The sequence below is a fragment of the Felis catus genome, chromosome D2, assembly GCF_018350175.1.
Source record: "Felis catus isolate Fca126 chromosome D2, F.catus_Fca126_mat1.0, whole genome shotgun sequence".
NCBI lineage: Eukaryota > Metazoa > Chordata > Mammalia > Carnivora > Felidae > Felis > Felis catus.
Genome location: NC_058378.1, coordinates 21105487 through 21133179, shown reverse-complemented (window position 1 = coordinate 21133179; position 27693 = coordinate 21105487). Strand labels below are relative to the sequence as shown.

Genomic DNA, 27693 nt, shown 5'->3' with positions numbered 1-27693 from the left:
TTCCTCATCTGAGAATTAAAAAAACTACAGAGGTGTTGAGCTGAGCAGAGGAGTTGTGGTAACCCCTACCATAGCTGATCGACCTGTGTTTGCCATTTGTCTACTGGCCTTCCCCATCTGCCACACTCCACTAGAGTTTTGTCCCATTGGCTCCTGCTCTTTCTTCTGCTATACTCTCATGATTCTTCTCCTTGTTGCTCATTCTTTCGTTTAATTCTCTTCATACTACTAGTTTTTTGCTCTCTCATGGAAAACTAGAGTAGGCTGCGTCTACTGCAGTGACTCTCAGGTGTGCTGTAGTTTTTACTGCTTCATAGAAAAAAAAAAGAAAGAAAAAAAAAAAACCAAGAACAATGCAGTGAGTTTTTCCATAAAGCTGGATGCTTTTATTTAGAGATTGGTCTTTTATTTAGAGATAGGTCTAAAATTTCCATTTTCTGATGAAATGATGGGAAGGGTTTATTTGTTTTCCCACATGCTCTTACTCGGCAGGATATAAAGCTGACAGCCATATATATATATATATATATATATATATATATATATATATATATATATATTCCCCTGACCCCTAATAGCTTTAAAAATATTTCTGCTCATTCTAAGACTGAAATTTTGCCTTAAAGCTATGACTTTTTGAATATTTTCTCTAAGGAATAATTCTTTCTTTTAACAGTGCTTATTTAGAAGCAACTATGTACCCAGCTCTGGATCTGGTACTAGAATGGAGTGTGGAGCTGCGGTAGAAGAATGAAATTTGTAATCTCCACTTTCCAGGGAGATAGAAATACACATCAACTTAATATCCTATAGTCTGGCCTTGCTAGTGTTGGTATATTTTGATTTTTTAAGATATTATTGGCTTTCTTAGGGCTATAAAAATCAGATTTTAAAACAGGTAGATGATTTTTTTTGGTTTTCTAAAAAAAATTCATATTTGAGGAAATAACTAATACTTTCCAGTGTGACCTGCCACCTTTAAGGCATAGATAGGTAGTGTATTTCATCTGACATGTGATTTTATGATTTTTAGTGGAATAGTTATTGATCTCTAATATTCATTGAATTTTAGAAAGTGAAGTGGTTAAGGTAGTGGCATCAGGAAAAACAAGGGGCCTAAAGCCCAGCATAGTTGTATGGCTTGCCCAGGGACACAGAATAAGCCAGTGGTAGATTTCTGATTAAAAGCTCCTATGGGGCCAGTACTGTGCCATGTTTTACTGAGTTTAGTTTTTCTTCTTTTTTTTAATTGAACTATAATGGACATACAGCATTATAGTAGTTTCAGATGTACAATGTAATTATTTGGCACTTGTACACCCTAAAAAATGTTCATCACAAGCGATGTAGTCTGTTACTATAAAAAGTTACAAAAAATTTTTTCTTGTGATGACAATTTTCAGGATACATCTCCCAGCAACCTTCAAATATGCACTACAGTACAGTTGGCTATAGTCACTATGCTGCACCCTGCATCTCCATAACCCATTAATTTCACAACTGGGAGTCTGTACCTTCTGATCCCCTTCAGCCATTTTGCTCACCCCTAAATCCCCCAACAGAGTGGCAACCACCACTCTGTTCTCCCTATCAATTAGTTTTGTTTTCTTTGTAGATTTCACATGTAAGTGAGATCATATGGTATTTATCTGACTTATTTCACTTAGAATAATACTTTCAAGGGCCATCTATGTTGTTGCAATTTCATTTTCATTCATTCATTCTTTTTAATTCCAGTGTAGTCAACAGACAGTGTAGTATTAGTTTCAGTTGTATAAAACAGTGATTCAACAATTTCATGTATTACTCAGAACTCATCAAGATAAGTGTATTCCTGATGGATATGTAGGCTCTTTTGATAATTTTACTATTGTTGAGAGTGCTGCTGTAAACATTAGGGTACATGTGCCCCTATGCATCATCACTCCTATATCCCTTGGGTAAATTCCTAGCAGTGAATGGGTAAAGAAGAAGTGGTTTATATATACAATGGAATACTACTTGGCAATGAGAAAGAATGAAATCCTGCCATTTGCAGCAACGTGGATGGGACTGGAGGGTTCACTTGTGCTAAGTGAAATAAATCACTGAGAGAAAGACAGATGTATCATATGTTTTCATTCATATGTGGATCTTGAGAAACTTAACAGAAAACCATGGGGGAATGGAAGGGGGAATAAAAAGTTACAGAGAGGGAGGGAGGCAAATACAGAGAACAAACTGAGGGTTGATGCGGGGTGGGGGAAAGGGGAAAGTGGGTGATGAGCATTGAGGACGGCACTTGTTGGGATGAGCACTGGGTGTTGTATGGAAGCCAATTTGACAATTAAATAGATTAATATTAAATAGATGATAGATAGATAGATAGATAGATAGATAGATGATAGATAGATAAGTGTATTCTTAATTCTCAAGATTTTATTCTTTTTTATGTCTGAGTAGTATTCCATATTTGGTCTATACACATAACCATATCTCCTTTATCCTTTCACTTATTGATAGAAACTTAGATTGTTTTCACACTTCAGCTATAAATTAATCCTGCAATGAATATAGGAGGTGCACATATCTTTTTGAATTGTGTTTTCATTATCTTTGAGGGAATACCCGGAAGTGGAATTTCTGGATCATATGGTATTTCTGTCTTTAATTTTTTGAGGAACCTGCTTATCATTTCCATAGTGAATTCACATTCTCACCAACAGTGCATGATGGTTCCCTTTTCTCCACATCCTCACCAAACGTTAGTTCTTGTCTTTTTGATAACAGGTATTCTAATGGGGTGAGGTGATATCTTATTGTGGTTTTGATTTGCATTTCCCTGATGATTAGTGATGTTCACCATGTTTTCATATGTCTATTAGCCATCAGTATGTCTTATCTGGAAAAAAAAAGTCTATTCAGATCTTCTGCTCATTTTTCAATTAGATTTTTTTTTTTTGCAATTGAGTTTTATAAGTTCTTTATATATTTTAGATATTAACCCCTTATCAGATTTTATTTGCAAATATTTTCTCCCATTCGGTAAGTTGCCTTTTTATGTTCACCAGAGATACTGGCATATAGTTTTCTCTTTTTGTAGTGTCTTTTTCTGGCTTTGATATCAAGGTAATGCTGGCTTTGTTGGTTTCCTCTGCTCTGCAGAAGTGTTTCAGTTAGATATAATCTACTTGTTTATTTTTGCTTTCATTGCAGTGCAGGAGGGCTCCTCTTTCTCTGTATCATTGTCAACACATTTCTTGTGACACTAGCCATACTAATTGTGGTTTTGATTTGCATTTCTCTGATTATTAGTGATGTCAATCATCTTTTCATGTGTCTGTTGGTCATCTGTATGTCTTCAGAAAAATGTCTATTAAGATCCTTTACGTATTTTTAATTGGATTATTTGGTTTTTTGGTGTTGAGTTGTGTAAGTTTGTTATATATTTTGGATATATATATTAGATATATCATTTGCAAATATCTTCTCCCCATTCACTAGGTTGCCTTTTTGTTCATTGATTGTTTTATTTGCTGTGCAAAATCTTTTTATTTTGGTATAGTCACAATAGTTTATTTTTGTGTTTTTCCCTATCATGAGAAAACATATCCATAATATGTTGCTAAGGCTGATGTCTAATAAGTTACTATTGCTTTTTGGAAGTTTTTTGATTACTGATTTAATTTCATTACTAGTAATCTATTCAGATTTTCTGTAGGTATTGTATGGTTTCAGGTCTCACAAAGAACTTTTAATCCATTTTCAGTTTATTTTTGTGTATGGTATATGAAAGCAGTCAATTTTCATTCTTTTGCATGTAGCTGCCCAACTTTTTCCAATACCATTTATTGAAAAGACTGTCTTTCCCCCCATTATATATTTAATCCTTTGTTTTAAAATAATTGACAATATAGGTGTGGGGGTTTTTTTTGTTTTATTTTGTTTTGTTTTGCTCTCTATCCTGTTTCTTTGATCTATGTGTCTATTTTTGTGCTAGTACCATACCATTTTGATTACTATAACTTTGTAGTATACCTTGATATTTTGTATTGTGATACCTCCAGCCATGTTCTTTCTCAAGATTGCATTCATTATTTGATGTCTTTTATGGTTACATACAAATTTTAGGATAATTTTTTTCCAGTTCTGTGAAAAATGCCATTGGAATTTTGATAGGGATTGCAATGAATCTGTAGATTGCTTTGGGTAGTATGGGCATTTTAATGATATTATTTCTTCCAATCCATGAGCTTGGTATATCTTTTCATTTGTTTGTGCCATCTTCAGATTCTCTCATCAGTGTCTTATAAGTTTTCTGGGTATAGATTTTTCACTTCCTTGGTTCAATTTATTTCTAGGTACTTTATTCTTTATTGTGCAGTTGTGATGGAATTGTTTTCTTTATTTTCCTTTTTGCTACTTTGTTATCAGTGTATGGAAATGCAACAGATATCTGTATATTAATCTTGTATCCTACAATTTTGCTGAATTAATTTATCAGTTCTAAAAGTTTTTGGTGGAGTATTCTGTATATATGCAGTATTATGTGATCTGTAAATAGTGATAATTTTCCTTACTGATTTAGATGCTTTTTATTTCTTTTCCTTGTCTAATTGCTGTGACTAGAATTTTAAGTATGTTGTTGAATAAAACTGATAGGTAACCATGGACATTCTTGTCTTTTTCCTAATATTAGAGGCAAAGCTTTCAGTTTTTCATCACTGAGTATGATGTTAGCTGTGATTTCTAAAAATAGGGCCTTTATTGTATTGAGGTATTTTCTTCTAAACTCACTTTGTGGAGTTTTTATCATGAATGGATATTGTATTTTGTCAAATGCTTTTTCTGTGTCTATTAAGGTGATCATATGGTTTTTATTCTTTATCTTGTTAATGTGATGTATCACACTGATAGATTTACAAATACCAAAGTACGTTTATAATCCTTTGTGTTGCTGCAGCATCAGTTGTTATTTTTGCTTCATTTCTGATTTTATGTATTTGAGTCCTATTGCTCCTTCTCTCAATGGGTTTGGCTAATAGTTTATGAATTTTGTTTATCTTTTCAAAAACCAGTTCTTGGTATATTTGATCTTTTCTATTTTTTTGCCACTATTTCATTTATTTCGGCAGTAATCTTTATTATTTCCTTCTACCTGCTTTTAGCTTTGTTTTTATTTTTCTAGTTCTTTTAGGTATAAGGTTAATTCATTTTTTTGAGGTTTTTTTTGTTTTTTTGAGGTAGGTTATATTCCTATACTCTTCCCTCTTAGAACTGCTTTTGCTGTGTTCCAAAGATTTTGAACTATTGTTTTCATTTTTATTTTTCTTCATATAGATTTTGATTTCCTATTTGATTTCTTGGTTGATCCAATAGTTGTTTAGTAGCATGTTGTTTAGCCTCCATGTATTGTGGTTTTTCCACATTTTTTCTTGAAATGGATTTCCAATTGTATACCATTATGAATGGAATGATGCATGATATGATTTCAGTCTTCTTAAATTTACTGAGACTTTTTGGTTTGTGGCCTAACATGTTATCTATCCTGGAGAATATTCCATGTGCACTTGAAAGCAATGTGTATTCTCCTACTTTTTGGTGGAATGTTTTGCATATATCTGTTAGGTTCATCCGGTGTAATATGTTGTTCAAAGTCACTGTTTACTTGTTTTATCCGCTGATGTAAGTGGAATGTTAAAGTTCCCTATTATCATTGTATTCCTGTCTATTTCTTCCTTTCTGTCTGTTAATATTTGCTTTATGTATTTAGGTGCTTCTATATTGGGTGCATATATATTTATATCCTCTTGTTTGATTAATCATTTTATCATTATGCAGTGCCCTTCTTTGTCTCTTGCTATAGTCTTTGTTTTAACACTTATTTTGTCTAATAGAAGTATTGCTACTTGACATTTGTTTTTGCTTCATTTGCATGATATATTTTTTCCAACCTTTCACTTTCAGTCTTCATGTGTCTTTAGGTCTCAAGTGAGTCTCTTGTAGGAAGCATATAGATGGATCTTGTTTTATTTATTTATTTATTTATTTATTTATTTATTTATTTATTTATTTTATTATTTTTATCTATACAGTCACCCTATGTCTTTTGATTGGAGCATTTAGTCCATTCACATTTAAAGTAATTATTCGTAGGTATATATACTTATTGCCATCTTGTTCATTGTTTTCCAGTTCTTCTTTGCTCTCTCCCCTTGTGGTTTGTTGGCTTCTTTTACTGTTATGTTTGGATTCCTTATTTCTTTTGTGTATCTATTATAGGTTTTTGATTTGTGGTTACCACTGGGTTTTTATACAACATCTTATGTGTACAGCACATATATTAATTTGATGGTTGCATAAGTTTGAATGCTTTTTAAAAGCACTAAATTTTTACTCTTCCTTCTGCCTTTTATGTATATGATATAATATTTTACATATCTTTATTTTTTGTATTCTTGAACTATTTTTTGTAGATATTATTGTTTTACTACTTTTATGTTTTAACCTCCATACTGGCTTTGTAAATGACTAATCTACTACCTTTACTATATGCTTGCTTCTACTCGTAAATTTTTTTTCCTTTTATAGTTTTCCTCTAGTGATGGCCTTTTTCTTTCCACTTAAAGAATTTCCTTTAATATTTCTTGTAATGATGATTTAGTGGTAATGCACTCCAATCTTTGTCTGGGAAACTCTTTATATCTCCTTCTATTGGGAATGATAATCTTGCTGGGTACAGCATTCTTAGTTTTAGGTACTTTCCTTTCAGCACTTTGAATATATCATGCTGCTCCCTTCTGGCTTACAGTTTCTCCTGAAAAATCAGTTGATAGCCTTATGGGGTTTCCCTTGTATATAAATGTCTCCTTTGTCTTTCTGCTCTTTAAATTCTCTACTAATACTTTTAGCCATTTTAATTATCATGTGTCATGGTGGGACCTCTTTGGGCTCATTTTGATATGGGTTCTCTGTACTTCCTGGACCTGTTGTCTGTTTCATTTTCCAGATTAGGGAAAATTTTACCTACTATTTCTTCAAATAAGTCTTCTGTCTGCCTTTTCTGGGATTCCTATTATGCTAAATGCTCAATGATGTCACTGATGTTATTTCTTTTTGCTATTCACTTTGATTGCTTTCCATTACCCTGTATTCTAGATCACTGGTTCATTCTGCAACCTCTAATCTGCTGTTGATTCCCTTTGGTATATATTTTATTTTAGTTACTAAATTCTTCAGTTCTGACTGGTTCTTTTTTATATTCTCTCTCTTTGTTGAAGGTCTCACTGAGTTCACCCACTCTTACTCAACTGTAGTGAGTATCTTTATGACCATTACTTGGAATTCTTTATCAGGCATATTGCTTATCTCCATTTCATTTACCTCATTTACTGTGGTTTTGTCTTGTTCATTGACTTGGGACATATTCCTCTGTCTCTTCATTTTGTCTAACTCTCTGTGTTTCTATGCTTTGGGTAGGTCAGCTATGTCTCCTGGTCTTGAAAGTTGTGGCTTTATACAGAAGAGGTCTTTTGACCTGTCGTGAAATCCCCCCTGGTAGCCAGAACTAGGCCCTACATGAGCTGTATATCCCCTCCTGTTGTGGCTGAGCCCTGATTACCTTCAGCCCATCTGGCTGCAATTACCCACTTTACTTGCTGTGGATACACTGGGCAGGATTTGGTTCCCACACTGTTGAGAAGCCTGTATGAGGCTACTGCAGTCTTGTTGGTGGATAGGGCCAGCAGTCATCTCAGCTGTCTACAATTGGCTTCTCTGCCACAGTTGTGGGTACAAGGAAGGGCAGCACTTGTTCCCTGCTGGACCAAGTGAGAGGTTCTCATTAAGAGATTGGGCTGCTGCAAATGTGGGCATACTAGTGTGTGAGGTTATCTCCTTCATTCCCTAGGGCAGGAGGAAGTTTGGAGTGATGGTGGTCCCCTCTGCCAGGGCTACCTGCAGGGTTCAGTGGAGCAGAAGCTGCTTAGGAGGGATGCCTGCTGAGGCAGGAAGGTTGTGTTGGGTGTGTCCACAGGGGAATTCTGGAGTTGGGTATGCTTTGCTAGAAAGGTAGCTAGAGAATGTTAGAACTGGCTCCTGCAAGCATCTGGCTATCTAGGCTGGGGAACTGTAAAATAAGTAGTGCCCACCAGCACTTATATTCCCTAACAAACTTTCTGAAGTTCCCTGTCCCTCCATCACATGTGCTAAGATCTGTCAATAAATCTCCTTCACATATACCCCAGGTGCTCTTCAAACTGATATTTCTGTACTGTATCTTGGGCTTGAATTATTCATTGTGCTGGCTCTTATGCCATTTCTTCCCATTCCTGACTCTCCTAGAGGTAAGCCTACTATTTTTAAAACTATAAAAGTTAAGGCCCACTGTTTTTCAAAGCCAGATGTTATGGGGACTTGTCTTCCCAGTGTGGGTCCCCTGTGCCAGGGCACTTGGTGTGGAGTCTGCTTCTCTCACTTCTCCATACTTGTTATGTCTCTCTTATTTGTGGTTAGTCTCACCAGGGGTTTCCAACCATGTCTCTGCCCTCCTACCCTTTTCAATGTGAATTTCTCTCTATAATTAACTGTGGAATATCTGTTCTGCCGGTCTTAGGGTCATTTTAAGAGTTAGTTTCATAGGTGCAGCTTTTATCTCAGTGGGTCTGTGGGATGAGGTAACTTTAGTATCTTCCTACTTCACCATCTTCATCACAGCTCTTAATTTTATTAATATTTTCTATTGATTTTTTCATCCCTGTTTATTTATGACCTGATTTTTATTATTATTTCTTTCCTCCTACTAATGTAAGGCTTTGCTCTTTTTTTTCTAGTTGCTCTAGGTGTAAGATTAGTTTATTTGAGTCCCCAAATTTGTTGTTATTTCTTGAGATGGGCCTGTATCACTATAAACTTCCCTCTTAGACCTACTTTTGATGCATCCCATATTTTTGAGCATTGTGTTTTCATTTTCATATGTCTCAAGGTGTTTTTGCTTTCCTCTTTGATTTTTTTCATTGACCCCATTGGCTGTCTTGTAACATATTTAGTCTTTACAAGTTTGTGCTTTTCCAGTTTTCTTCTTGTAGTTGATTTCTAGTTTCATAGTGCTGTGGTCAGAAAAGTTGGTTAATGTGATTTCAGCCTTCTTAAACTTATTGAGACTTATTTTGGGGCTAACGTTATCTGTCTTTGAGAATGTTCCATGTACATCCAAGAAGACAACATATTCTTTTGTTTTTGGAGAAATGCTTTGTATATATCTGTTATGCCCATTCAGTCTAATGTGTTGTTCAGTGTCAATGTTTCCTTATTGATTTCCTGTCTGGATGATTTATCCATTAATGTAAGTGGGTTGTTAAAGTTCCCTACTATTATTGTATTATTGTCAATTTTTCCCATTGCATTTGTTAATATTTGCCATATATATTTAGGTACTCCTATGTTGGGTGTATAAATATGTACAATATTGTATCTTTTATTATTAATCTCTTTATCATTATGTAATCTTCTTCTCTGTCTCTTGTTACAAACTTTGTTTTAAAGTCTATTTTGTCTAACATAAATATTGTCACCCTAGCTTTTTGTTTGTTTGTTTACATTCGCATGGAACATATTTCTATCCATTCATGTTCAGTCTATTTAGATCTTTAGATCTAAAGTGAGTGGCTTGTAGGCAGCACATAGATGGGTATTGTTTTTTGTTTTCTTTTCCCCCTTCCATCTTCCATTCAGCTATCCTATGTCTTTTGATTGGAACATTTAGCCAATTTACATATAAATGAGTTATTGTTAAGAATATATTTATTGCCATTTTGCTAATTGTTTTCTGCTTGTTTTTGTAGCTCTTCTTTGTTCTTTTCTCTTTATTTGCTAGTGATTTGAAGACTTTCTTTAGTGTTATGTTTGGATTCCCTTCTTTTTATTTTTTATGTATGTAGTATAGGTTTTTGGTTTGTGGTTACCATAAGTTTCATATATAACCACTTACGTATATAGCAGTCTATTTTAGTTGGTGGTTGTTTAGGTTCAAATGCATTCTGATAGGGCTACATTTTTACTTCTCCCCCAACACATTGTATGTTTTTGATGTCATATTTTACATATTTTTATTTAGTGTATCCTTTATATAATTATTGTAGATTTAATTGATTTTACTGCTTTTGTCTTGTAACCCTCATACTAGCTTTACAAGTGGCTGATCCACTTGCCTTTACCATTTCTGTATGTTTTCCTTTACCATTCAGATTTTCTCTTTCAAATATTTTCTTATTTCTAGTTATGGCCTTTTCTTTTCTGCTTAAGGAAGTCCCTTTAATATTTCTTATAAAGACAGTTCAGTGGTGATGAACTCCTTTTTGCTCTTTATTTTCCCTTCAATTCTGAATGATAACCATGTCATATAGAGTGTCCTTGGTTGTAAGTTTTTTTTTCAGCACTTTGAATACATTGTGCCATTCCCTTTTGGCCTGAAAACCTTCTGATGAAAAATCAGCTGAAAACCTTTTTGGGGGGTGGATTCCCTTATATTTAACAACTTGCTTTGTCTTGCTGCTTTTAAGATTCTCATTATTTTTAATTTTTGGCATTTTAATTTTAATGAGTTTGGTGTGGATTTCTTTGGGTTCACATTTTTTGGAACTCTCTGTGCTTCTTTTACCTTGATGTCTGTTACTTTCCCCAGGCTGGGGAAATTTTCAGCGGTTATTTTTTCAGATAAGTTTTCTGCCCCTCTCTCTCTCTGTCTCTCTCTGTCTCTCTTTTCATTCTGTAATCCCCATAATGATAACTTTAGTACCCTTGGTGTTGTCCCAGAGGTCCCTTAAGCTATCCTCATTTCTTTAAAATCTTTTTTCTTTCTGTGCTCTTCAGTTTGAGTGATTGCTACTACCCTGTCTATCACATCACTAATCAGTTTTCTTTATCCTCTAATCTGCTGTTTATTCCCTCCAGTGTGCTTTTCATTTCTCTTATATTCCTCAGGTCTGTGACTTCTGTTTGGTACTTGCTTATATTCTTTATCTCTTTAGAGGTTGAAGTTCTCACTGGGTTCATCTATTCTTCTCCCAAGTTTGGTGAGCATCTTTGTGATCATTACTTTGAATTTTTGTAATGTAGCTTACTTATCTACATTTTATTGTTTTTTTCCTGAGGTTTTAGTTAGTTCTTTTATTTGGAACATGGTTCTCTGTTTTTCTATTTTGATTGACTCTCTGTGTCTGTTTCTATGTATTAGGGTAAACAGCTATCTCTCCGAATCTCGAAGGAGTGGCCTCATGTAGGAGATGAACCTTATCTTTCAACCTTGCCCTAGTCCTTGGTTGTCTCTAGAACTTTTGTGATTGTCTAAGCAGCCTCATTTATTCTTGGTAGGTCCCACTTTTTGAGAGTGTGCCAAGGCATGTAAGTGTCCCAAAGGGAGAAATCTCAGTCAACACCTAGTTTCAGGTGATTGGAAGCCAGATCCTCAGGCAGCAACTTTTATAGTTTGCAAATATATATACTCATGAAGGACTGCAATTATAGTTTCCAGACAGGTCATCTGGAGGTGTCCCCTGAATGATGGTTGCAAAAATCAGAACTTCAGATGAGTGTATTCTTTTCTGGGAGGTACCAGCTTGTGTGGTAGTGAGGTCAAAGGAGAACACAATGATGGTGTTCCCACTTAGGTTCCTTGAGAACACTTCCATAGCCCCTAGATGTCTGGCAAACCTGAAGTCTATCCCTCATGCTGAAGGTCCAGAATAAGTAAATATGCCTTTTTAGCAGAAAGACTGGGGGTGTCTTTCAGTCTGGGGTGGTAGTAGTCTGTCAAGAAACATTTCCAATTGTCATAGTCCTATGGAACTCAGGAATATAATCCTACTTATCCAGAAGAGTGAGGTTATCAAGTGTTCCGTATATGGACTGTGCATGCCCACTGGCCTTAGTAAGGCAATGGGAGAACATGGGGCTGGAGTGTGCTGGCAGACCATACCAGGACAGTGGGAGACTGCAGGGCAAGGGTTCACCTGCCAACTTTGGCAAAGCAGTGGGAAAATTCAGGGCTGGGGCACACATGCTTGCACTATCAAGTTAGAGGAAGAGTACAAAAGTGGCACCTGCCAGTGCCTCTTTCCCCACAGAGTCCTAATAGACTCCTGCACCTTCAGCAGATGGTTTAAGATTAGCCTTAAATACAGAGAACAATCTGAGGGTTGATGGGGGTGTGGGGGAAAGGGGAAAATGGGTGATGGGCATTGAGGAGGGCACTTACTGGGATGAGCACTGAATGTTGTATGTAAGCGATGAACCACGGGAATCTACCCCAAAAACCAAGAGCACACTTTATACACTGTATGTTAGCCAATTTGACAATAGATTATATTTTAAAAAAAAGATTAGCAAATGAATCTTCTTTACATGTAGTTTAGGCACTTTTCAAACTGCTGCTTCTGCTCTAGTCCTCAGGGTTAGTTAGTCTGCATATAAGGCCTCAAGTATCTCAGTTCTGTGCAGTCCCCTGGGTTTTATGGACATGAGTCCCACTGTTTTTCAACGTCAGATGTTTTGGGGGTTTGTATATCCACTGTAGGTTCCAGGGATGGGATGCCAGATGTAGGGCATGAAACCCTCCCCTCACTTCTCAGGGGGCTTTGTATTTGTGAGATTCCTCCTGATTGTGGATCACCATGCTGGGGGTGGGGTTTTTGGCAAGATTGTGTGTCTGCTTCTCCTATCCTTCTCAATGTAGCCCTTTTATTCTTTGTTGCATAATAGCTGTTCAGCTAGTTTTCAGGGTTTTTTTTTTCAGAGAAGATCATTACATATGTACCCATATAAATTTGGTACATCCACAGGAGTAGAGGAGTTCCGGATTTTCTTGCATTTTCGTTGTAGATCATCCTATCTTACTGAGTTTATTTTTTAAACAGAATATTTTTCAGAGCTAAAAGAAATTAGAACAGAAATACCAATAAGAACTAATGTATGGGTTACAACACAGACTACACTTGTGGACTTCAGCCCTTGGGTTATAACTGATGTTTTGGAAAGTATGAATTTTTTTTGGGGGGGGGAGGTAGCTATTCACTTTCATACTTGTCCTTTTAATAGGACCTTAATAGCTCCAAAGACAAAGTATTGAAATCCACACTATAAATTGAAAATGAGACACATTGTAGTTTTAGAAAATCAATGTCTTATCATCTAGAAAAGCTCAGAGTCCTGAATTAAAATGAGTTCATAAAACTGTATTATTCTCTTCCAAACATCTCATTTTCATATTTATTCACCAAGGTGAACATAGCAAGGACATCACAACGAGATGAAATGAAGTACAGGACTCCCCCTTCCCGGGTTGAAATCATCCATCTAAAAGGAAATTTGGTTTGGGTTATTGTGTGTTGTGGTGATGTTGTCCTTGTTTAAAAAGAAATCCTGGTAACATCAGACTATGACCTAGATCCTCCTGTCAACAAAGGGCCCCTAGAAGTGAATAGTTTGTTCCCTTGCATTGAATTTCACCATAGGGGATTGTGGGGGTGATAGCTGATCATCTGGAGCAGAGGGAGGCTGAGCTGAGTTGTGTCATCCTTCATTTAGACCTGGCTGAAAAACGTGCTGGGATATAAGCAACACAGGCCCCAAAGAAATTAGCCAAAAGCCCAGTCTTTCTAGGGGCAGCGTCAATTTGGCATTTTCTTATAGACATTACTATTGGGGGAAGTCCCACTTCTTTGGCAGGAACATTCAGAGATCCGCAACAACAATTCAGGAGGCAACATTGCCTTGCTTCTGAGCACTTCATACTTTATGTGGCTTGGTATGTGTGTGGAGGTGGGGGGAGGGCGGCAGAGCAGCAGCCATCAAGGGGAGTCCAGGGCAGGAGAATAATGAGGGTGTCAGAGGGCAAGGAGTCATGGAAAAGCTATTGTCCCAAGGACAGGGACTCAGGCAAGTAAGACAGCATTTAGAGTGAGCCAAATCCCGAGGGAATAGGAACTATATCTTTAAAGTATAGATCTTAGACCTCCGGTATCTAAATGACCCTGTCCTGGACCACAGAATCTGAATCTCTGGGGTAGTCCCTGAGTGAATGCACATCTTCAGTAAATTCCCTAGTGATTTGTAATGATTTTAAATTTTCTGGACCAGGGCAACAGGGCAGCTTGAAATTGGTACTCAGAAAGGCCTAAAGAGTCCAGAAATCAAAATTAATATGCAATGGCAGTGTTTTTATTGGTTGGCTCCTGTGATACTCATTGTGCTAGGTATGGTAGTGAAAAATGGAAGCATATTGCCAGCCCATTTGGAGCTAGAAAGAGCCAATAAACAAGTAAGGAAATGAATGAATTTACATATTATATCAAGTGTTAGAAAGAAAATAAATGAGATGCTAACAGAGAAATTGAGGGGCTCTACTTAGGTAAGGTAATCAAAAATGGCTCAAGAAATTTATAGAAATTTGACTGTGAAGCAACTATAGCTAAATCAGGCCTGGGGAGGTGGGGTCAGGAAGCAAATGCAAAGAGGGGATACTGTGTGTGTGCCTATGTGTGTATGTGTGTGTGTTAGGGAGGTGGGTAATGGAGGAAATATGCATGGAAAACATTAAAATCATGGAAGAATAGTGGTAAGTAGAACTGAGGATGTTCAGAGACCCAGTTGTATCCCCAACTTTTAGCAAATTTCCAGTTTGATCTTCCCATCACTATAGAGAATCTGTATACAGTTCTTAGATAAAGGGATGTGAGAGGACAACTAAATCTCTTCACAGAAATTAAAAGTAAGCTGTCCCTACTCTGCCACTGGTGAATTGCAGACAAAGGCACCTTAAAATAGTATTTAACTATCCATCCTGTGTGGGTGTTCTCCATTCCAACCAAACTAAAGACAGATTTGGTAATTGCATAGGAGAGAAAAGTGAGTATAGTATTTTCTAAAACAAGTAGCATGTTTTCCATTATGTAAAAGAGAGAAATTAGCTTTTAGAAAGCCACACCTAGGTTTCACTGACTTGTCTTTGTTTTTTTTCATACCCAGATGCAAGAGGTGGAAAAGAGAGGTAGTCATTTTTCTTTAGAGGATCCATCAGCCTTTGTTCAATTTTCCTGCAGATCCTAGAGACCCATTCATGCAGACTTGGAATATAAATATGGAAAAGTGCTAGCAGCCCACCCCTGAGGGATGGGCTGGGGGCAGCTTCACAGAGGGTGGGGGTCCTAGTGAGAGAAGGGTTTCATTGAGGTAGCACAAAGACACCGGGGATTTACTGCCCTTAATTTTTCTGTAAGGCAAAAGCATGTTCCTACATTAAAGATCACAAAGTCAAGGATAATCAGAGTGAAATAGGTATTTACTCTTTCCTTGGGCTTATGGTTTCTTTCCTCCATCACCCTATGACAGTAGAAACTGACATTATTGTTTGATTTGTTTCCTTGTTTTATGGCTGTCTCCCCAGTAGAGAGGAAGCCTCATTAGGAAGGGTCTGATATCAGTCTCACCAGAGCCTAGTGCATCTCTCTGTGCATTTAAAGCTGCTAGAGCTTAGGAGCTGCATGTGTGGTGTGACATTTATGTAGAAGTATGACCCTTGTTTGTGCAGTTTTAGTTGTCCATGGGCCTTCTCAAGGGTGGCTCTGTGGGACTCAGCCCTGATGGCTGGCCAGATGTCTTCTGTTGCCCACTGGAAGGACATGTGACAGTGGCATAGATTGTTCACAGGTAAAGTCCCCACTCTCATTCCTGTCCTGGGTTTCCTAGTCATCAGGACAGGCATTCCTTTATGGACCTGTTCCACACATGGTGTCCAAGTTCCCACTTTCGGTTCTTATATTGGGGAGCAGCAGGTCATCTTCAGGTAAAGGGTCAGTATGGGGGTGGGGAAGGGATACAGTTGATGACAGCTGGTCTGCAGAGTTTCTTCCATTCTGCTTTCTTATCCTCAGTTATAGCAGCTTATTTTTCCCCTTCTACTTGTCCCTTGAGACCTTCATCTTCTCTCTCCTGTTTCATTTGTCACTTGTTTTCTCCTCCATTCCTTTAATCTTACACTTATCTGGTTTCTCAGAAAGGAATAAATCAGCCATGCAGATGGATCTCCTTTGGCAAACTTAATCAAGCAAGTCTTGATTTTGCTTCAGTATGAGCACAAGGGAGGAAGTGGGAGAGGAAGATGGATGACAACCCAGTTACCACTTCTAGCCACAATTGGGTCTCAGCATCATATCTCACTCCCTGTGGGAGTTCAGTAGCCTTTGAATGTGAATGTGAGCTGATAGTCCTATGCATTGAAATTCTTTGCTATTTACACTTTATTCAGTTCCAGAAACACTGTCTAAGCACCTACTTTGTGACATTCTGTGCACCATCCTCAGTATATGCATGTTTGTTTTCCTTTCATTTAAAGTTGGAAAGGAGGGCACCTGGGTGGCTCAGTCTTGGTTAAGTGTCTGACTTGGGCTCAGGTCATGATTTCACAGTTCATGGGTTCGAGCCCCATGTTGGGCTCTGTGCTGATAGCTCACAGCCTGGAGCCTGCTTCAGATTCTGTGTTTCCCTCTCTCTCTGTCTCTCCCCATTCACATGCACTCTCTCTCTCCAAAATAAATAAACATTAAAAAAAATTTAAAAAATAAAGCTGGAAAGGAACTTAGAAGTCATCCAGTCTCAGGACCTTTATAGGCAGATGCAGACAGTCGGGCCCTGGGAGATGAAGTTATGAGTCAAGGACTTAGAATTGGTATAGAGTTTGGCCTTGCACATGACAAGAGCTCTACCCAGCAGCCTCTGGGGTATAGAGATAATTCATAATAAACCCAGTGTTCAGTCCTTGAGTGTTTACTATATGCTGCTGTGCAAAGTGCATTTCATGTGTTCTTCCATTTAATTCTTACAACAGCTGTCATTGTTAGTGTTATTATTGCCTTTTTTTTACAGATGAAGAAACCAAGGTTTAGAATAGCCCAGATGCTTGCCCAAAGTCAGATGAATAGGATGTAGTAGAGCTGACATGTCCTCCTCTGCTTTGTAGAATATACAAGAAAACATGGAATCTGCAAGAAGCTGCTGGTTCTACATCCTCCCTCTAAATGGATGGGAGGAATTTCTTTCTTTCTTTCTTTCTTTCTTTCTTTCTTTCTTTCTTTCTCTTACCTTTATTTCTTTCTTCTTTCTTTCTTTCTCTTCACTTTTACTTTTTAAATTGTAGTAATATATATATATATATAACATTTACCACTTTAACCATTTTCAAACATACAGTTCATTGGTATTAAGTACACTCACATTGTTGTGAAACTATCACCACCATCCATCTCCAGAACTTTATTCATCTTTCCTAACTGAGATTTTGTACCCATTAAACCTAACCTCCTTTCCCTCACCACCAACCCCTGGCAACCACCATTTTCTATTTCTATTAGTTTTATTACCCTAGATATTGTCCTTTTGTGAATGTCTTTTTTCACTTAGCAAAATGTCATCAGGCTTCATGTTTGTTGTAACATGTGTCAGAATTTTCTTCCTTTTCAAGGCTAAATAATACTCCATTGTATGTATATCACATTTTATCAATTCATCTGTCAATGGACGCTTGGGTTGGTTCTACCTTGTATTAGTCTGCCAATACTCTGTTAAAGTTGCCATTAAAAAAAAGACTGGGTGGCTGAAACAACAAACGTTTATTTTATCACAGTTCTGGCGGCTGAAAGTCAAGGTGCTGGCAGAGTTGGATTCTCCTGAAGCCTTTCTCCTTGGCTGGCAAATAGCCACCTTCTCACGTGGCCTTTCCTCTGTGTGTGCATCCCTGGTGTCTCTTTCTCTCTGTAATTATAATTATACCAATCATATTGAATTTGGACTACACCCTTATACCTCATTTTACCCTTAAAATCTCCAAATACAGTTACATTGGGGTTAGGTCTTCAACATATAAATTTGGGGGAGACACAATTCATCCCATAATATACCTCTTGTCTATTGTAAATATTGCTATGAATATAGGTGTACAAATATCTGTTTGAGTCCCTGCTCTCAATCCTTTTAGGGTATATACACAGTCGCAGAATTGCTGGATCATATGGTAGTCCTTTTTTAATTTTTTGAGGAAATGTTATTCTGTTTTCTATAGCAGCTGTACCACTTTACATTCTCATGGTGTCATTTCTTAATCTTCAGAATAGTTTTGCTCTTTTTTAAAGGTTGTGCTCATTTCCAAGGTCCTTCAGTAGGAAGCTTGCCTGGAATTATTCTTTTTGCTTCCCAGATGGTTGGAATTCTTTTCAGAAACTTGGTGTCCTTATTCCTCTATACCTCCTGTCAGTAACCTCAGGCTCTGACTTCCACACTCAGCTTCTGGGAGAGCATCCCAGAAAGGAGGAGAGAGCAATAAAAAAGTGATCTGGTCTCAGGTAGATGTCTCATCTGAACTGTGTGGTCTCAATCAGCAACCCCTGAGCACAAAGGAGGTTTGTACCTTCATCTCTGAGCACAGCACAGGAGGTATCTGGAGCCCACTTAGCAGTGAACAACTTTGAAAACACTGCTTTGGGCTCATATTTGCTCACATAAACAGCATGGATGAGGGTATGGGTGTGGGAGTGGGTATTGTATAAGGGGAGGAGTTCAGTGTGAGGAGATGTTGGGGGTAGGTGCTTATGTGAGGTAAGGTATAAGGGTGTATATGGGGGTAGGTGTGTGTGTGTACTGAATAGATGTGAGAGTGGGAGTTGAGTATGAGGGTGTATGTAGGGTGTAAGGTAGGGTGCTTCCATGTGCATGTGTGTGTGTGTGTGTGTGTGTAGTAGGGGATATAAGGGATGAGTGTGAAGGGTAGGAACGAGAGTTTATATGGGGTTATTTGTGGGTTACATTGTATGGGCAAAGTAGTGCGAAGGTAGGGGGTTGGACATGAAGGTGTGGAGAACAGGAGGTGAAGGTATATATGAGGTAGGGTGTGAGGGTATGTGTGGGATAGGAATGGGGGTATGTGTACGGAGTAGGGTGTGATGGTTGGGTATGAAGGTGTATGGGGAGTAGACTGTCAATAGAGTGTGTGTGTGTATGGAAGAGTCATAGTAGGCACAGGATCACTGGCTCCACTGCAGGTAGCCACCCCTGCCAGGAGCTCTGTGGGTGGAGGAGCTGCTGAGGCCTGCAGAGCTTTCCTGTTGCAGGGGAGTGGCTCCTGGCCAAGGCCTCAGGCGTGACTCACTTTCACCTGGTCAGGGGAATTAATTTGCTGGGCATCTGCATCATGGCAGGATACATGCATCAGTCTGTATGACTGTATTCTTATTAAGAACCATGAGAGAAATTTAAAATGGGAAATGAAGGGGGTGGGGTAGGGTTGTTCTGGGAGCTCAGAAATTGCTTCTCCCTCAGTGGCTGGGTCACACTCAGTGACCAGGGCCCTCTGCCTTGCTTCTCCCACTCTGCTCCTGATAAAGGCAGTGATAGCCATTCCATGTGAGAGGAACAACTTCAGAAGACACACACACACACACACACACACACACATGCATGCATACACCCCCCCACACACACACACATACAGATGTAGATCAGGGAGCCCAGAAGCACCTCCCAGATGCTAGGCAGTCTCTGCAGCAGTAACTCTTTATGCACTGCAGTCTGCTGCAGTGTTCAGAGGTTAAGGAATGCTGGCTTTTATGAATGGTAGCCTGGGAGGGGCCTAATATCACTTGCTCCTGATGTCAGCACAATGAATGAAACACTTGCAAAGCGTAAAGCCTCAAGCACCCGGGAAGCAGATACCGTCTCAGATTGGTTCTCTTGGTGCAGCGTCTCTTGCTGACGAAATCACCAGTCCCGTGTGTGTCATATAGAGCCAAATACGTTAGGATTGAAATGAGGCAGAAACTGAGGTTGCATGTGGAATAATGTGTACCTGATTCTGGTCCAATCAGCTCTGCCTGAAGCAGCTGTGGTTGAGATCCTCCTCCTGCCAGGCGCTGGAGGAAGGTGTTCTGCAGGAACTGCGGACTTACTGTTGTGTATTAGGCAGTTACTTAGCTAGCCTGATGTTCTGCTTTTGCTGGCAGAATTCCTTGCTGAAGCTCCAAGCCCTAGAAACTGATCTGTGCTCTGCATTTTTGACAAACCAGGAAGAAGCTGCTCAGGTGCATGGACTCAAGGACCCAGACCCAGTGTCGACCCAGAGTGTGCTTGCAGAAGGCGCAGATGTTGCAGGTAAGAGGCTGAGGTGGGGGAATGTCCTCACATGTACCATCAGGATAGTTCAGGCTCTTGCTGCTTTCTCCTAAACCTGGCCTCTTGTGGGAAACCATGCCTGGTGCAACAGAAAAGCTGAAGAGGAGCTTGAGTTGCAGTGGGGGAGCTGAGACGGTGCAGGAAGAATTAAGGTGTGTTCTGATACAGAGAATTCTCTCCAGCTGGGGGCCAAGCATCAGACTATGCATAAATAGGTGTCAGGTGAAAAACATCCACCACTACTCCTGGTCCTAATGAATGCCTGATTGGCCTCCTGTGACAAACAAGTAGTGTGCTTATTTTCTATCACTGCATGTAGATAATCTGTACTGTCGATTGTCATGGTATTTTTGAGGTATTCAGTGATGGGATAGTTTTAACATTACTACTTCCTTTCTTCTATTACCTGCTTGTAAGATGATTTATCAACATAGGAAAGTGGAGGTGAGTGGTGTAGCTCATTCTGATCCTATATTGTCTTTTTTTGTCTCAATTTTTTTTTAGCATTAACGTCTGTGTTGAAAAGTCTCAAAATTGGTTCTCATTTGTCTGATAATTTCTCTGGTTTTAATCCCAGGAATGGTAGATTGACTAGTAAGCAGAAGGCAAACTAATGCTCCCTGAAAGATTTAGATAGAAAAGAAACACTAATTTATATGAGTAGAAATGAGAGCACAGCTTATCTTTTGTAACACAAATAGATCAGGGGTTTGTAAACTGGTTTCTAGATAGGTGGTAAAATTGGCTTAAGTGAGCTTGCTTCATGAGATGCCCTTTAGTTCCAAGAATTGAAGGAAGAGATTTAAGAAGGTAGAGTATTTCAGTATGATTATTAATAGTTCATTTAAAACATTACTGTTTAAAACAGATCCATATGGTCTAAGTAGGCAAAACTTCCAGTGTTTATTCATTAAGAATATTAACAACTAAGCATATTAATAATAGTGGCCAATAATAAAGCTATTAATGGTAGCTACTGTTATTGAAGACTTTTGTGATCCAGGCACTGTTCTAAGTACTTTGTATATTTTATATTAAATCTTTAAACAAACCTGTGAAATAATACACTTCACAGTAAGGACACTGAGGCAAGGTGCAAACCTGTTGGTAAGTGATAAATTATTTCCTCATGGATGCAGGTGGCTAGTTGGGTGTCATTATTGTCTGGTGAGCTACCCTTGTTCTGTTGGCCATTGTGTTTGGATGGGAGGCAAGTAAAATGGGCAGAGCCCAATGTTGATCTAATTAGAGGTTTCAGTCAGATTATTAGACACACTCTTCTTCTTCTACCAACCCCAACAAACCACATACAAAACACATAAAGAAATCTTAAGCCAGATATAAATTAACTTTTGAGTTATTTGATGTTTTGTGTAGCTACACAAGTATCTGGCAGAATTGTACAATATTTGCGTGTTGGATATGGATATATATATATATTTTTAATTTTACATGATGACTTTTAAGTGCATGTATTGTTTTATATTCTCCAAAGATCAGGAGTAGTTTTGCATTTTCTCATCCTGGATGGACAGGATTTGGACAACTTTATTAACACTCCTTGTGTAATGGAAATACATACTGAGTTCATGTAGGAATTGCCCATACAAAGGAACCATCAATACATTTCATGTTAAGTGTTAAATGGCAGAAATGGACAGAAGGTTCCTTACAAAGGAGACTTGTGGGTTGGGTACTGAATTTTCCAAAATGTAGGTGAATCTGAGATGTTCCAGAGCCCTTCCAAGAGAGTCTATGAAAAAGAGACATTTTCACTGTGTGTGTACTAGTCAATATTTCTCACAAGTTTTCTAAGATAAAACCCATCTTGATGTTTTTTACCTTTGTAGTCTTTGTGAATAAGGAGTCTCATTTAGCTAAAATGACTGCATGAAACTTGATACGGGGAAAGTGAAGAAGCTCTAGCCCTTATATTGAAACTTGTAATATTTATTTGACACCTTTCTTCTCTAATTTTCCAATAACCCTTTGACACAATCTGGAAACCACCTGCTAGATCTTTTTAGGGACCTAAAAAGTCTCATCATTTGGCAGGAATATTGCCAAATTGGCAAGCATTTAGACTAGGTTTTCACAGATTAATTTATGGGATCGTTTAGTCTCATTGGCTTCCAAGATAAGTGTTTATAGGAAGGTCCTATATTTCTATTCCATGTGTCACTCAGAAGGAAGAAATGTTTGCTCATTTAGAGTCTTGGGCCCTGTGAAGGGATTTCTAGAGTGATCTTTGAACATCTCGAAGCTAGTTTTTATGTGTGTATAAATCTCTTTTGAGAGTGTGATCACATAATAGTACAAATGGCCATAAGTCTATAAAGGAATATAGTAATTTAAAATTTTGTCCTTTCCCAAAGTCTAACATCTAGCCCTGAGCCTTACATGTATATAAATATTCAATTACTTATTTTTGATATCAATAATTGCTATAACAAAGACAAAGCCAAAGGGGTGATTTTTACAGGAATTTCTGGACATAATATGCTACCAGTTCACTATTAAAAGCAAACACTTATCACTATAAATTGGTATGACACAAATAGGTTTCAAGCTTTCTTTAGACTCAATTAGGACCTGACCAGTAAAGTAAAACTTTTTCAATAGGCATTTGAAATGATGATCTTAGCAAAGCATTATACTCTCTACATCTTGAGATCAAAGTATTGGGTTTTAACTTGGGTTTATGTATTGCAAAGATCAGTCCTACCTAGTAAAATACCTGAAATGTGTCTCCACTCTGGCAATGCAATTATGAACTGCACTTGCAGCAAAAACACATTTCATGGTACCCCTGGAGGAGCACTGTGTTCTAAATAGTGTTTGTGAGACTTCCTGCACATCACAATTACCAGGAAGCTTTGCAAGCTTCTGCAAGGATTCTTAGTCCTTATCTTTAGACAGTCTGGGGTAGAAGTCTTGTAATATTTATATTTCATAAACACTCCCAAATGGTGGGAACCATTATTTAAGTGTCTTGAATTATGAGAGAGAAGACCAGGTTCTCTCAGGTTCTCTTTGACTCTGCTTCACCTCAGTTTCATGGACAACATGGACTTACAACTCAGGGTCAGTGACCAGTTGGCTCAGTCATTTACTTCAGGAGGAGGAAGGTGCTTGAGCACCCAAGTCCTCAGGCTAGAAAAGGGTGGGATGGGACATGGGCAAGGGACAGGGACAGATTTGAGGGGTGTAGATGTAGAGGCCCTTAGAAAAAAATGACACCTGCTAGATAACTTCAAGACTGTACATAGGGTAACCAATTGTCATGGAATGTCCAATTTGCCCAGGAATGTGTCCCAGTTTTATCATTAAAAGTCACACATGCTTGGAATTCTTAGTCCTAGGTAATCTGTGACAACTAGTCACCCTACTTGTAGGTTGCAAATTGCCTAATTTGATATGGAAACCCCGAAAGCACTTAGGCTCAAAAATCCGAACTGCATCAATAGCCTTTTACAGTTGAAGCAAATGCTTCCTCTGTTGCATTAGTAGGGATCTATTCTGGTGTTGTTGAACAGAAAATGGAGTGAAAATTTCTTTTCAACTGCTTGTCATTTTCTAAGTTTGCAGAAGGACTGTTTGTTCCTCATGACTAAGCATAGTAACCCCTGTTCTGTGTGACCACAGGTGATTGAATGGTTTGGAGTTTGTGGCAAAAGCTGTCACCAGTGATAAAGACTTATTACTAGAAATAATAATGCCACAGCAGTTTCTAATTAATTTCTTTTACTGTAAAATCTTGATTTTCAATCTAACAATTTGGGTAAGAGCCTTGTTCCTAATGTTGATTATTAGAAAAAACTAATACAGGCTATAATTATTCCGATAACGAATTCTTCATGGTTTGTAGGTCTTTTCCTGATGTTGAAGTTAAGATGGGGCAGAGTTAAAGAGGACCTGGCCTTCTCTCTCACATTTCAAGACACTGTCCACTTGACCAGAAGTTCCCAATTACTTGGGAGTGATTATTACACTTCCAGATGTCTGAGCTCTCTATCTTAAAAGGAAAAATTTAAATGTAGGTTGAAGCCTGAAAAATCTCCATGTTTGAAAATCTTCCCCTCGTAATTCTGAGGAGCAAGTAGATTTAGGAACACTTTCTAGAGCACAGTACTCCAGAGCTTCTCTAGAGAGTACCATGCAATGCGTTCTTGCTGCAGGTGGAGTTTATAGTTGGCCTTCTGGAAAAGGGGACATCTCAAGTATCCCACTAGGTGGGGCATCTACATAACTTGGTGTTTCATCCTATCTGGCAGTAGTCCAGACACTGTTTGAAAGTTGGTAAGAGGGGGTCTATTACTTCAACCTTGTAAGTGCACAGAATTCCAAATATTCTTTAGAAACTTTGTTTATTATGGGTCAATGTGTATGTATATGCATTATTTCTAAGTCCTTCCTGAACCTTTTTATGTTTTCAGTATGTACCACCTGTTGCTTTAACATTAAGAAATGGCTACCACTGTAGAAAGTAGTACTTCATCTTTTCAGTTTCTTTAAAGTAGTGGTTTTCAGTCAGGGTTGATTTTTTTTTTTTCATCTCTCTACCTTCCTCTCTCCCTACCTTGGGGATACTTGGCATTATCTAGGGACATTTTCAGTATCGCAGCTTGAAGGTGAGTGCCACATTTAATGAGTAGAGGCCAAGGATGCTTCTGAACATCCTGCAATGTAAGGAACCCCCAATGTCCACCCCACCACCCCAATAAAGAATTATCTGGTCCAAGATGTCAATAGTGCCAAGATTTAGAAACACCCTTTTAAAAGCTTTTAAATGCATACCATCAGTATTATTAACAGCACTAACAATGACATTTTCATTTGTGTCAGACATTGTTACATGGGTTTCCCTGTTTTATGTTCACAGTCCTGAATGAGGTATGTGCCATTATTATCCCCAGATGGAAGATGAGGAAATAAGCTTGGAGAGTTAGTGTAACTTACTGAGGGTCCCACAGCTACTGAGTGGTAGAGGTTGGGAGGAAATGGGAGGAAGAGAGGGTTTCCCAGTCAGACTCCATAGTTTAGTGCTTCACACTATACTATTAGCTATCCAGTCTAAATATTAAGTCCCCATGGTTCTAATATTCTAGAATTTGAAATTAAGCCCATAGTCAACCTATATACTCTATTAATGTGTTATGAAAGTCATATTTTCTTTATCCACTCCTGAGTTTGTTTTGTCCACCTGAAGGGACCTAGATTTATAGTTGAATAACCTGTTATAACCCCTCTTCACATATTTATTTCAGGTCCTATGATCTAAACCATCTCTAGAACCCTGTACCTTTCTTAATATGCATTTACCTGACCTGCATAATGTATTCCAGATGGAGTCAAATAGAATTTTATTTGTAGATATGATACCATTAGGGGAAATTGGCAACATGGACAAGGGATCCTTCTATTATTTCTTGTAACTACATGTGAAGTTACAATGATCTCAACAAAAAATGAATTAATATCTAAAAAATATGGGCATGGGGGTGTTTTATTAATTACAAAATAGTATGCTTGTTATATTGTTTTCCACACTCTTCCTAGAGATGCATGTTCTTTTCTTGGCCTTTTTGTCATAGAACTGTATTCCATTAGAGCTCCCAAAATTCCATTCCCTACCAAACTAATAGTTTAGTACTTATTATTAAGAGTACATGGATTAGTTTTCTCCAGCTGCATTGCCTACTGGCCCACATTGAAGGTCGTCTGTCACTGTTGAGCTTCCTCATGCTTTGCGAGCTGCTTTTGTAGTAGCTTAGCATTTTATTCTTTGAAAAATATCAATATCGTCTGCAAATTCAGACTCGCAAAGCTACTACCTCTTCTATGTCATTTTTGAAATGTAAAATAAGGTTAACCCAGGATCCATTTGCAAGGATTAGTACTGATATTTCCATCATAAATATACTAATTCATCTCTGTTCTTTGGTGCATATTGTTAAGTGGATTTTGTAATCCACTGCAAAACATTTAGCTCAATCACCATTTGGTTTTGTTTTTAAACAATTTCTCGTTTAAAAACCATGCCATGCACTTCTTGAAAGCCCAAATAAATTATATTCATTGGCTCTACCTTGTTCGGAAACATAATTCTTTGCAGAACTTGATGAGCAGGTTGGGTGATCTTGGACAAGTGATTTGTTCTCTCTATGCATCAGCTTCCTTTTCTTTAATATGGGAAAAAAGAATAGTATTTACTTCTTAGATTATTGTGAAACTATTGTAGCATAATACATATGAGGCACTTAGCACATCCCTCTTAGTAAATGGTCAATAAATGTCAGCTATAATTTTTTAAAACCTGGGAATTCTTGCTGTCATCAGAGCTTATGTTGCCTTTTTTCCAATTGATAATGTTTACCCTTGTCTTTATCTACTCTCATAATTCTAACTACTTTCAAGGTGTTGAAATGCCATTAGTACTGTTCATTTCCTAGGTTCCCTCTAGAACATTGCATATGATTGACATTACACTAATTCTCTTCAGCAAAAAGTATTTATAACAGCAATAATCTACAGAGCTGATGGTTGAATAATTACCTCCTATTAAAGTTGAAACTACATTTGTTACCATAAACCTATCCTGTGCTAAACCTATGACATAACTTGGCTGGAAATTATCTTTACTGTTAATAATTTTTCCCTGGTACTTTTATTACCATATTCATAGTGTCTGAAATAGGGGGCTTCACATTAGCCCCTTGTTTTCCAAAGAAAGTTTTTTTTTAATGATTTTGAAATTCATAGATGACAGTATATTCTCTAAGTCTGTTTCCATAACTGCTTTATAGGGAAAGGAAAAAAAAAACAGTCCTACAGTTTAAACTCTAGGTGATTATTTTTAACAAGATTTTTAAATTCAGTTTTTAAGGCAGGTCAAGGAATGTGGTAACATTTTTCCTTGCTATAACTCTTTATAAATGAGGACTCTGACTTAGAAGAGCCTTACCTGGCCAAGGACATAATAATTGTGAGCAAGTGGCATCTCAGACCGAGTCTGATTGCATCTCAGACTTTTGGCTAAGATCAAGTATAGTGTCAGACCAAGTTTGGGGCTCTGACTAGAGAGTCCAGGCTTTTAACTTGTAGATTTATAGTAGTGTTTTTTTTAATTAATTTTTTAAGAAGTGTTAGGTTTATAGAAAATTGAGCAGACAGTACAGAAAATTTTCATATACCCCCTTTCTCTTTCACATAGTTACCCATATATCATGCCCAGATACTTGGTGTCTAACACTGTTCTGGATGCCCCAACCCTACCATCCCCAAGCTCAGCGTGAACAACCTTTACTGTCTCTTCCAGTTCCATGAGGATCATACTTTTTTGTGGCTCTATGTGGAGCTTTGGGACTAACTTCTCTGACCAAATTTTCCTAACTAACATTGGATGAGGCTCATAAAGATACAGACCCCAATTGAAGATTAGAATTTCCTTTGATAGCCTTCCTGTTTGCTTTGTATATTCAATTTTCCTTCTGCTTTGCAAAG

The 27693-nt window shown here is 37.8% G+C and overlaps 1 protein-coding gene across 6 annotated transcripts in view; it reads left to right on the top strand.

Moving 5' to 3' along the window:
• FAM13C (family with sequence similarity 13 member C) overlaps window positions 1–27693 on the top strand; it is a 169151-nt gene that overhangs the window by 89302 nt on the left and 52156 nt on the right. For all 6 annotated transcript variants that reach the window (XM_045039993.1, XM_011287384.4, XM_045039996.1 and 3 more), the window contains one exon: window positions 20085–20169. In XM_045039993.1, the coding sequence (XP_044895928.1) occupies window positions 20085–20169 (85 nt within the window). The remainder of the gene's footprint in view (window positions 1–20084; window positions 20170–27693) is intronic.